General features: G+C 28.0%; 1 protein-coding gene across 1 annotated transcript in view; it reads left to right on the plus strand.

Annotated features, from left to right (window-relative positions):
- The window catches only part of tfc (Brevican core protein triforce), a 221894-nt gene extending 220212 nt beyond the window's left edge, over positions 1–1682 (plus strand). Inside the window, exon 5 of the mRNA XM_075304657.1 lies at positions 1050–1682. Within this exon, the coding sequence (XP_075160772.1) occupies positions 1050–1294 (245 nt within the window). The 3' untranslated portion in view covers positions 1295–1682. The remainder of the gene's footprint in view (positions 1–1049) is intronic.
- Positions 1683–13140: the final 11458 nt, after the last annotated feature.

The raw sequence follows: 13140 nt of genomic DNA on the forward strand, positions 1-13140 counted from the left end.
CATATGACCACAGAGGCCAATTTTTTGCTCCGATTTAGTTTAAATTTTGCACAGGGAGTAGAATTAGCATTGTTGCTATGCGTGCCAAATTTGGTTGAAATCGGTTCAGATTTAGATATAGCTCCCATATATATGTTTTTCTGATTTCGACAAAAATGGTCAAAATACCAATATTTTCCTTGTAAAATCGCCACTGCTTAGTCGAAAAGTTGTAAAAATGACTCTTATTTTCCTAAACTTCTAATACATATATATCGAGCAATAAATCATAAATAAACTTTTGCGAAGTTTCCTTAAAATTGCTTCAGATTTAAATGTTTCCCATATTTTTTTTTTACTAACATTGTGTTCCACCCTAGTGCATTAGCCGACTTAAATTTTGAGTCTATAGATTTTGTAGAAGTCTATCAAATTCTGTCCAGATCAAGTGATACTTAAATGTATGTATTTGGGACAAATCTTTATATATAGCACCCAACATATTTGACGGATGTGATATGGTATCGAAAATTTGGATCTACAAGTGGTGCAGGGTATAATATAGTCGGCCCTGCCCGACTTTAGACTTTCCTTACATGTTTTTTACTAACATTGTATTCTACCTCAGGGCATTAGCCGACTTAAATTTAAAGTCCATAAGTATTGTAAAGCTCTGTCCATATCTGGTCAGACATACAGAATATATATGGGTGTATATAGCATCCAACACTTTGGACGGATTTGATATGGTATCGAAAATGTGAATCTTCAAAGTGGTGCAGGGTATAATATAGTCGGCTCCGCCCGACTTTAGACTTTCCAGACTTGTTTTAACTTAAAGAAGTGGTCACTTTTTTTCTGGGTGCAATGTATTCTGTGCATGGTTTATGATTACCATAAAATATAGTGGCGCCTGTAAGTAGGCAACAATTTTGATTGGAATTTTTGTAAACATAGACGGTGACTTAGCAAAGAATGCATAGATAGTTTGACAACCTTTACTCTTGTTTTATTTATCACCATTCTATAATTAATATAATAATTTTGTTTTTAAATTCCTCCCCCCTTAGGTCTTGAAAATGAACATTTCTGGGTCTCTGGTACCGATTTAGCCGATGAGGGTAATTTCTTCTGGTTGTCTACTGGTCGTCCCATAACATTTACCAACTGGAATGCTGGCGAACCCAATAACTATCGCTATGACAATGGTGAAGAGGAAAATTGTCTAGAGTTGTGGAATCGTGATGGCAAAGGCTTAAAATGGAATGATTCTCCATGCAGTTTTGAGACCTATTTCGTTTGCGAAGCCTCATAAGGAGCAATAATTTTTATAGAAACATATAAAATACCTTTTTTTATGTATAAATATAAACGAGAAATTTTCACATTTAATTTTTAAAATTTTTTAGAAAATTTTTATATGTTGAACATTTTGTTATTGCCATATTTTTATTAACGATAATATTTTATTTTATTTTATTTTACTATTTTCTTTCCTTACAAAAAGAAACATCGAAGTAAATTTTATTATAAATAACATTTCTGGTTAGTTTTAAGATTAAATGAAAATAAAAAAAAAAATAAAAAACGATTAAGGCAAAGTATCAATGGTATAGAAATCCACCTAAAATACTTTGCCTTAAGTCCCTTTTAGGTTTATTTAATATAATTAATAAAATCTTATAGTAGCTCCTAAAAAAGGATTTGTTAGTGATTTTCTTGATATTTATTTCGACTGTCTAGATTAAGGTTTTCTGAATGGTTTAACTGTACTAGGGTTTTCAAAAACAAACCAACAATTCGTTTAATTTTGACCGAGCATTAAAAAATTTTTCAGCGATGGCTTATCCCCTCCCAGAAATGTTGGTAATATTTCTGGGGGATTTCTTAGCTTCGCTGAGAGGGTTTCACCGTGATATGAAATACGGTTGGGACTCGGTATTTCATAGCACACACACACTCAAAGAAATTTTCATTGAAATTGAGGCATTGATACAATGAAACGTTACCATTCAGACGATGGCAATCTTAACAGTACGAAACGAAATGAAAAATTAAATGAAAAATTTGATTGTATTTACCAAATTGTTTCATTGCCTAAATTTTAATGACACATATTATTGTCAGTACAGAATCCGGCAACGCTCAATGCTGGCCTTGGCAAAGATCACAAAAATTGGTCCATATCGATCCCCAGATTCGGCTTGCGGAGACTCTTGAAGGTGGTGTTAGTAACAGGTTGGCTGATAAGTCCCCGGTCTAACAAAGAAAAACACATTTTTTTTGTCAAAATTCGTTTTTATTATTCAACATAGTTCCCTTTAAGAGCGATACAACGATTATAACGACCTTCCAATTTTTTGATACCATTTTGGTAGTACTCCCTCGGTTTTGCCTCAAAATAGGCCTCAGTTTCGGCGATCACCTCTTCATTGCAGCCAAATTTTTTCCATCCTTTTGAGGTCTGAGAACAAGAAAAAGTCGCTGGGGGCCAGTTCTGGAGAATACGGTGGGTGGGGAAGCAATTCGAAGCCCAATTCATGCATTTTTGTCATCGTTCTCAATGACGTGTGGCACGGTGCGTTGTCTTGGTGGAACAACACTTTTTTCTTCTTCATACGGGGCAGTTTTGCTGCGATTTCGAGCATCAAACGCTCCAATAATGCCATATAAAAGTCACTGTTGATGGTTTTTCCCTTCTCAAGATAATCGATAAAAATTATTCCATGCGCATCCCAAAAAAACAGAGGCCATTACTTGGCCAACGGACTTTTGAGTCTTTCCACGCTTTGGAGACGGTTCACCGGTCGCTGTCCACTCAGTCGACTGTCGATTGGAGCCATGATGGAGCCATGTTTCATCCATTGTCACATATCGATGGAAAATCTCGGGTGTATTACTACGAGTTAACAGCTGCAAACACCGCTCAGAATCATCAACACGTTGCTGTTTTTGGTCAAATGTGAGCTCGCGCGGCATCCATTTTGCACAGAGCCTCCGCATATCCAAATATTGATGAATGATATAACCGACACGTTCCTTTGATATCTTTAAGGCCTCTGCTATCTCGATCAACTTCATTTTACGGTCATTCAAAATCATTTTGTGGATTTTTTTGATGTTTTCGTCGGTAACCACCTATTTCGGACGTCCACTGCGTTCACAGTCCTCCGTGCTTATTTCACCACGCTTGAATTTTTGCATACCAATCAATTATTGTTGATTTCCCTGGGGCAGAGTCCGGAAATTCATTATCAAGCCAAGATTTTGCTTCCACCATATTTTTTCCCTTCAGAAAACAGTATTTTATCAAAACACGAAATTCCTTTTTTTTCCATTTTTTTCACAATAACAAAAGTTGCTTCACAAAAGACGCTCTATCTCAAAAACTAATTGACTTACAGGCGTTAAATTTTGACACGATTCATTTGAAGTTTGGTACTATATAAAAATAATATGCATTCAACACTAGCAAACATTTGTCCATAGTTTCACAGCAAAAAAATGAAAGTTATTCCACAAAAAATTATTTTTAAGAGCATCACGGGATTACCCACAAGGTTCCCACATTTCCTAGAATTCTACCAAAAATGGTAGATTTTTTATTGTTTGGTAGATTTATAGAAATACAATTTTGACAAAATTTTCCATAGAAATAAATTTTTGACAAACCTTTCTGTAGAAATAAAATTTTGGCAAAATTTCTATTGAAATAAAATTTTGACAAAATTTCCTATAGAAATAAAGTTTTGACAAAATTTTCTATAGAAATAAAATTTGCACAACATTTTTTATAGAAATTAATTTTTGACAAAATTTTTTAATAGAAATAAAATTTCGACAAAATTTTCTATAGAAATAAAATTTTGAGAAAATTTTCTATAGTAATATAGTTTTGATAAAATTTTCTATAGAAATAAAATTTTGACATAATTTTCTATAGAAATAAAATTTGACAAAATTTTCTATAGAAATAAAATTTTGACAAAAATTTCTATAGAAATTAAATTTTGACAAAATTTTCTACAGAAATATAATTTTGACATAATTTTCTATAGAAATGGATTTTTGACAAAAATTTCTACAGAAATAAATTTTTGGCAAAATTTTCTATAGAAATTAAATTTTGACAAAATTTTCTATAGAAATAAAATTTAGACAAAAATTTCTATAGAAATGAAATTTTGACAAAAATTTCTATAGAAATAAAATTTTGACAAAATTTTCTATAGAAATAAAATTTTGACAAAATTTTCTATAGAAATAAATTTTTGACATAATTTTCTATAGAAATAAAATTTTGACAAAATATTTTATAAAAATAAAATATTGACAAAAATTTCTATAGAAATAAAATTTTGACAAAATTTTCTATAGAAATAAAATTTTGACAAAATTTTCTATAGAAATAACATTTTGAAATAATTTTCTATAGAAATAAAATTTTGACAAAATATTTTATAAAAATAAAATTTTGACAAAAATTTCTATAGAAATACAATTTTGATAAAATTTTCTATAGAAATATAATTTTGACAAAATATTCTATAGAAATAACATTTTGAAAAAATTTTCTATTGAAATAAAATGTTGACAAAATTTTCTATAGAAATAAAATTTTGCCCAAAATTTCTATAGAAATAAAATTTTGACAAAAATTTCTATAGAAATAAAATTTTGACAAAATTTTCTATAGAAATAAAATTTTGACAAAATTTTCTATAGAAATAAAATTTTCACAACATTTTTTGTAGGAATACATTTTTGACAAAACTTTTTAATAGAAAAAAAATTTTGACAACATTTTCTATAGAAATGGAATTTTGGCAAAATTTTTATAGAAATTAAATTTTGACAAAATTTTCTATAGAAATAAAATTTTGACAAAATTTTCTATAGAAATTAAATTTTGACAAAATTTTCTATAGAAATAAAATTTTGACAAAAATTTCTATAGAAATAAAATTTTGACAAAATTTTCTATAGAAATAAAATTTTGACAAAATTTTCTAAAGAAATAAAATTTTGAAAACATTTTCTATAGAAATGGAATTTTGACAAAATTTTCTATAGAAATAACATTTTGACAAAATTTTCTATAGAAATAAAATTTTGACAAAATTTTCTATAGAAATAAAATTTTGACATAGTTTTCTATCGAAATTAAATTTTGACATAATTTTCTATAGAAATAAATTTTCTATAGGAATACAGTTTCGACAAAATTTTCTATAGAAATAGAATTTTGACAAAATTTTGTATAGAAATAGAATTTTGACAAGATTTTCTATAGAAACAAAATTTTGACAAAATTTTCTATAGAAATAAATTTTTCACAACATTTTGTGTAGAAAAAAAATTTGTCAAAATTTTTTAATAGAAATAAAATTTTGACAAAATTTTCTGTAGAAATGGAATTTTGACAAGATTTTCTATAGAAATACAATTTTGATAAAATTTTCTATAGAAATATAATTTTGACAAAATATTCTATAGTAATAACATTTTGAAAAAATTTTCTATAGAAATAAAATGTTGACAAAATTTTCTATAGAAATAAAATTTTGACAAAATTTTCTATAGAAATATAATTTTGATAAAATATTCTATAGAAATAACATTTTGACAAAATTTTCTATAGAAATAAAATTTTGAGAAAATTTTCTATAGAAATAAAGTTTTGACAAAATTTTCTATAGAAATAAAATTTGACAAAATTTTCTATAGAAATAAAATTTTGACAAAATTTTCTATAGAAATAAAATTTTGACAAAAATTTCTATAGAAATAAAATTTTGACAAAATTTTCTATAGAAATAAAATTTTGACATAATTTTCTATAGAAATAAAATTTTGAGAAAATTTTCTATAGGAATAAAGTTTTGACAAAAATTTCTATAGAAATAAATTTTTTTCTATAGAAATAAAATTTTGACATAATTTTCTATAGAATTAAATTTTGACAAAATTTTCAATAGAAATAAAATTTCGACAAATTTTTCTATAGAAGTAACCCTCTCGGGGGTATTTGAACCTATGCCTTTTGACTATTTCACTCCCATGGAAGTCTTTTGAGAAAGTTTTTCAAATTACCTGAATTTTTAAATTTTTTATTGAGTTTAAATGGAAAAATTTACTCTTGAAAAATATATGCCGAAAAAAACTAAATTAAAGCGATGTGCAACAGAAACAAGATTTTTTTGCAAAAATATTTGAATACAAAAAATGCCGCTGTTGTGATTTGAACATGTGTTCTTAATTTTTGGAAGTGCTTTTAAAGTTGTGCCTTTGGAACAACTTCCAATTTGTTTTTTTGCTGGCCTTTTTTAGTCTCCATATAAACCGATTCTCAGATTTGATTTCCGGATCTTCCTGGAGGTGCAAATTTAATCGGACCCGATCCCTAAATTTGACTTCTGAAGCCTAATGGAGAAACAAAATTTATTTTTGAGAATATATTGGCATCAAATGTTTTGCATCGGTCACTATTCTGGTATTGACTTAGATTTGAGTAGGTATAACCGATGTACCGATTACGGTTAAAAAGGACTTTTCCCTTACTTTAAATATATCTACGAGTTTGAGATCTCTTTTTTGTCTTTCCAACCATTCTATTAATAAATGGCAATCGAATATAAATTGAAAGTAAATCTATAAAATTTATGAAAGGAATTGCATTTGAAGTGAATGTACAAAAGATGGAGATCACCCACATGCATACAGCAACATAGTCGCATTAAATTTCCCATTCAAAGCCAATTAGAAGGAAATTCAAGACATGCTATGGTTTTTCGTTTTTCGTTTCAGTACATTCCACCGAGACAGAGGTAGACAACGATGGTGACGTTAACGACAACAGTTGCTACAAAATCGAAAGTTTCGAATTTCTTGCTAAGAAATTCTCTTTCATGTAAAGCTCCAAACAGAATTGGTTGTGGTTGCACAGCAATTTGTGGAAGCATAACCATTCGCCTCACATCTCAAACATTGGCCAAAGTAGAGCAACCAAAACCTGATTATAATGTCGATTAGACCGCATCTCCATACACAGAAAAAAATATCACCAAAATATTTCCAATTAAAAAGTTAATTGAAGTTGAAAATTTTTTCAATTAATAAATTAATTGATACAATTAACTTTTTAATCATGATAGAAACATTAAGTTAATTAAGTCAATGATTGAAAATTTTAAAATTTTTAATTAAAAAATTAATTGATACAATTAACTAATCAAATTCGGAAGACTAATTCAGTTAAAAAAAAGCGCTGATTTTTTTTTTTAATTTTTAATTAAAAATGTATTTCAAACAATCATTTGTTAATCCAAATAAAAACTCTAAGCCAATTCAGAAAGTAATTAAAAATAGTTACCTTTTTTACTTAATAAATTAATTGAGTTTTGCAATCAACATCAATTAAATTTTTAATTGAATCAATAAAAAAATTAATTGAAATTTGCTGAAAAAATCAATTAATTTTTTAATCAAGAATTTTTTCTATGTCCAATTAAAACTGTGATTGATACTATCATTTTCGTGATTGAAGACATTTCAATTAAAAAATTAATTGGATCAATTAATTTGGTGATTGAATCAGAAAAAAAAATTTTTGTGTGTACATAAAATCCATGGCTATAGATAGATAGAGAAAGAAGAAATAAAGAAAAATTCCTATCATGTCATAGGAATGTCCAACGCCAAGGAGCGAAAGGAAAATGCATTGCCTAGAGCCAGCATGCCACACTCCTAGAAAAATAATGGCATGCACGATTTGAGACACCCAAAGAAAAAATAATTGCCTTCGGAACGAAAATTTAGATAGACGAAATTTTCCTTATTCATGGAGTATTTTCTTCAAGAGCAAATAAATCCCAATTTATGACAAGTGTTACAATCTATTTTTGTAAACAAAGGCCGCTACTATTCAGTTCAGTTTTCGTGTTTAAAATCGCTTAATTTTCGCGATTAAAAAACAATTTTTATATGAAAAACTCATTTCGGTAAAATCTCCTAAATATGCGTTCTAGAGCGAAAAGGACCTTAATTTGTCACCACCCCCAAAAAAATTAAAATTTCTATGAAATTCCTCAACAAATCCACATTTCTATATAAACAACTTGTTTTGGCCTTAAATATTCATTCTAGAGCGAAAAGGACCTTAATTCGTGACCACCCCTAAAAAATTCAAAATTCTACGAAAATCCTCAAAAAATCCAAAGTTTTTATATAAAAAACTTGTTTTGGCCATATCTCCTTAAATATGCGCCCTAGAGCGAAAAGGACCTTAATTCGTGACCACCCAAAAAAAAATTCAAATTTTAATGAAAAAATCCACATTTCTATATGAAAAACTTGTTTTGGCCATATCTCCTTAATTATGCGTACTAGAGCGAAAAGGACCTTAATTCGTGACCACCCCCAAAAAATTCAAAATTCTATGCAAATCCTAAAAAAATCCACATTTTTTATATAAAAAACTTAGTTTTGCCATATCTCCTTAAATATGCGCCCAAGAGCGAAAAGGACCTTAATTCGTGACCACCCCCAAAAAATTCAAATTTCAATGAAAATCCTCAAAAAAATCAAATTTTTATATGGAAAACTTGATTTGGCCATATCTCGTTAAATACGCGTCCTAGAGCTAAATGGACCTTAAATTGGGATCACCCTCAAAAATCCAAATTTTTAGTGACCACCCTCAAAAAAACAATATTTCAATGAAAATCCTCGAAAAATTCAAATGTTTTCTTTTATGAAATACTTGGTTTGGTCATATCTCCTTAAATATGCGTTCTGGAGCGAAAATAACCTTAATTCGTAATCACCTCCAAAAAACATCACTCCTTCAAAGACAAACAATATTTTATTTCTATAGATGAGATAATTATCTATTATATTTTTTTCTATAAATAATTTTGTCAAAATTTTATTTCTATAGAAATTTTTGTCAAAATTTTATTTCTATAGAAAATTTTTTAAAAAATGTATCTCTATAGAAAATTTTCTCAAAATTTTATTTCTATAGATAATTTTTTAAAAATTTAAAAAAAATGTATCTCTATAGAAAATTTTCTAAAAATTTTAATTCTGTAGACAATTTCGTCAAAATTTTATTTCTACAGAAAGTTTTGTCAACATTTTATTTCTATGAAAATTTTGCCAAACTTTACTTCTATAGGAAATTTTCTCAATATTTTATTTCTATACAAAATTAAAAAAAAAAATAATTTCCATAGAAAATTTTCTCAAAATGTTGTTTCTATCGTAAATTTTGTCAAAAATTTATTTTTATAAAAATGTTATTTCTCAAAATTTTATTTCTATAGAACATTTTCGCAAAATTTTAGTTCTATTGCAAATTGAAGAACCTCTTAGTTTAAAAGGAATATTTTGAAAAATCTACCAAAACTTCAAGAATTGTACTAAATATGCGCCCTAGAGCGCAAAGGACCTTAATTCGTGACCACCCCCAAAAATACAAAATTCTATGAAAATCCTCAAAAAATCCAAATTTCTATATGAAAAACTTGTTTTGGCCATATCTTACCATACCTTAAATATGCGTTCTGGAGCGACAAGGACCTTAATTCGTAACCACCCCCCAAAAAATTCAAAATTCTATGAAAATCCTTAAAAAATCCACATTTTTTATATAAAAAATTTATTTTTGCCATATCTCCTTAAATATGCGCCCTAGAGCGAAAAGGACCTTAATTCGTAATCACCCCCAAACAATTCAAAATTCTATGAAAATCCTCAAAACAATCAAATTTTTATATGAAAAACTTGTCCTAGAGCGAAATGGACCTTAAATTGGGACTACCCACAAAAATCCAAATATTTATATAGATAATTATCTCAACATTTTTTTCTATAAATAATTTTGTCAAAAATTTATTTACATAGAAAATTTTGTAAAAATTTTATTTCTATATAAAATTTTGTCAAAATTTTATTCCTATGGGAAATTTTGTCAAAATTATATTCCTATAGGAAATTTTGTCAAAATTTTATTTCTATAGAAAATTTTGTCAAAATTTTATTTCTATAGAAAATTTTTTAAAAAATGTATCTCTATAAAAAAATTTTCTCAAAATTTATTTCTATAGATATTTTTTTAAAAATTATACTCCTATAAAAAATTTTCTAAAAGTTTTTAATTCTATAGACAATTTTGTCAAAATTTTGCCAAATTTTATTTCTGTAGGAAATTTTCTCAATATTTTATTTCTATACAATTTTTTTTTTAATTATTTCTATAGAAATTCTCTCAAAATTTTGTTTCTATGGAAAATTTTTTAAAAGTTATATTCCTATAGAAATTTTTGTCAAAATTTTAGTTCTATACAAAATTTTGTCAAAATTTTATTTCTATAGAAAATTTTTTAAAAAATTTATTTCTATACAAAATTTTGTCAAAATTTTATTTCTATACAAAATTTTGTCAACATTTTATTTCTATAGACAATTTTTTAAAAAAAGTTATCTCTATAGAAAATTTCATCAAAATTTTATTTCTATAGATAATTTCTTTAAATTTATATTCCTATAGAAAATTTTCTAAAAATTCTAATTCTATAGACAATTTTGTCAAAATTTCATTTCTATAGAAAATTTTCTCAAATTTTTATTTTTATGAAAATTTTGCCAAATTTTATTTCTATAGGATATTTTCTCAATATTTTATTTCTATACAAAATTTTTAAAAACATTTATTTCTAAAGAAAATGTTCTCAAAATGTTGTTTCTATCGTAATTTTTTTCAAAAATTTATTTTTATAAAAATTTTATTTCTATTAAAAAATTTTCTCAAAATTTTATTTCTATAGAACATTTTCGCAAAAGTTTAGTTCTATTGCAAATTGAAGAACCTCTTAGTTTAAGAGGAATATTTTGAAAAATCTACCAAAACTTCAAGAATTCTACTAATCTACCAAACAGTAAAATATCTACCATTTTTGGTAGAAAATTTTTTGAAAAAATGTATCCCTATAGAAAATTTTCTCAAAATTTTTTTTCTATAGATAATTTTCTAAAAATTATATTCCTATAGAAAATTTTTTCAAAATTTTATTTCTATAGAAAATTTTTTAAACAATTTATCTCTATAGAAGATTTTATCAAAATTTTATTTCTATAGAAAACGTTCTCAAAATTTTGTTTCTATGGAAAATTTTTTAAAAGTTATATTCCTATAGAAAATTTTGTCAAATTTTTAGTTCTATCGTAAATTTTGTCAAAATTTTATTTCTATAGAAAATTTTCTCAAAATTTTATTTTAATGAAAATTTTGTTTCCATTTTCTCAAAATTTTTGTTTCTATAGAAATATTAGTTCTATTGTGAATTGAAGAATCTCTTAGTTTAAGATTAATATTTTGAAAAATCTACCAAAACTCCTACAATACCTCTAGATTTCCAATTTCAGGCAAATTGGATAAAAACTACGGATTCTAGAAGCCCAAGAATTAAATCTGGAGATCGGTCTATATAGGGGCTATATCGAAACATGGTCCTATAATCACCATTTTTAGCACATCTCTTTATTTTCCTAGAATACCTCTACATTTCCAATTTCAGGCAAATTGGATAAAAACTACGGATTCTAGAAGCCCAAGAAGTAAAATCGCTAGATCGGTCTATATGGGGGCTATATCAAAACATGGACCGATACTCACCATTTTCGGCACACCTCTTTATGGTCCTATAATACCTCTAGATTTCCAATTTCAGGCAAATTGGATAAAAACTACGGATTCTAGAAGCCCAAGAATTAAATCTGGAGATCGGTCTATATAGGGACTATATCGAAACATGGTCCGATAATCAACATTTTCAGCACATCTCTTTATGGTCCTACAATACCTCTAGATTTCCAATTTCAGGCAAATTGGATAAAAACTACTGATTCTAGAAGCCCAAGAATTAAATCTGGAGATCGGTCTATATAGGGGCTATATCAAAACATGGACCGATACTCACCATTTTCTGCACACCTCTTTATGGTCCTACAATACCTCTAGATTTCCAATTTCAGGCAAATTGGATAAAAACTACGGATTCTAGAAGCCCAAGAAGTAAAATCGCTAGATCGGTCTATATGGGGGCTATATCGAAACATGGTCCTATAATCACCATTTTTAGCACATCTCTTTATTTTCCTAGAATACCTCTACATTTCCAATTTCAGGCAAATTGAATAAAAACTACGGATTCTAGAAGCCCAAGAAGTAAAATCGGTAGATCGATCTATATGGGGGCTATATCCAAACATGGACCGATACTCACCATTTTCGACACACCTCTTTATGGCCCTAAAATACCTCTGGATTTCCAATTTCAGGCAAATTGGATAAAAACTACGGATTCTAGAAGCCCAAGAATTAAATTTGAAGATCGGTCTATATAGGGGCTATATCAAAAGATGGACCGATACTTACCATTTTCGGCACACGTCTTTAGAGTCCTAGAGTACCTTTAGATTTCAAATTTCAGGTAAATTGGATAAAAACTACGGATTCCAGAAGCCCAAGAAGTAAAATCGCTAGATCGGTCTATGTGGGGGCTATATCAAAAGATGGACCGATACTCACCATTTTCGGCACACCTCTTTATGGTCCTAGAATACTTCTAGATTTCTGATTTGAGGCAAATTGGATAAAAATTACGGATTCTAGAAGCCCAAGAAGCAAAAACGGGAAATCGGTTCATATGGGGGCTATACCAAAACATGGACCGATAGGCACCATTTTCGGTATACTTTTTGATGGTCCTAAAATACCTCTAGATTTCCAATTTCAGGCAAATTGGATAAAAACTACAGTTTTTATAAGCCCAAGACCCCAAATCGGGAGATCGGTTTATATGGGGACTATATCAAAACTTGGACCGATATAGCCCATCTTCGAACTTGACCTGCCTGCAAACAAAAGACGAATCTGTGCCAAATTTCAGGATGATAACGCCATTATTGAAGGCTGTAGCGTGATTACAACAAACATACAGACGGACGGAAATTGGTCCCTGATCAAGAATATATATACTTTATATAGTCGGAAATGGATATTTCGATCTCCATTCTATGGTGGTGGGTATAAAAAGGTGAGGGAATATTTTAAGATATCGGATTCCGTATTTTAACTTGCATGCCGCTAAATGTCAT

The sequence above is a fragment of the Haematobia irritans genome, chromosome 4, assembly GCF_050003625.1.
Source record: "Haematobia irritans isolate KBUSLIRL chromosome 4, ASM5000362v1, whole genome shotgun sequence".
Taxonomy (NCBI): Eukaryota; Metazoa; Arthropoda; class Insecta; order Diptera; family Muscidae; genus Haematobia; species Haematobia irritans.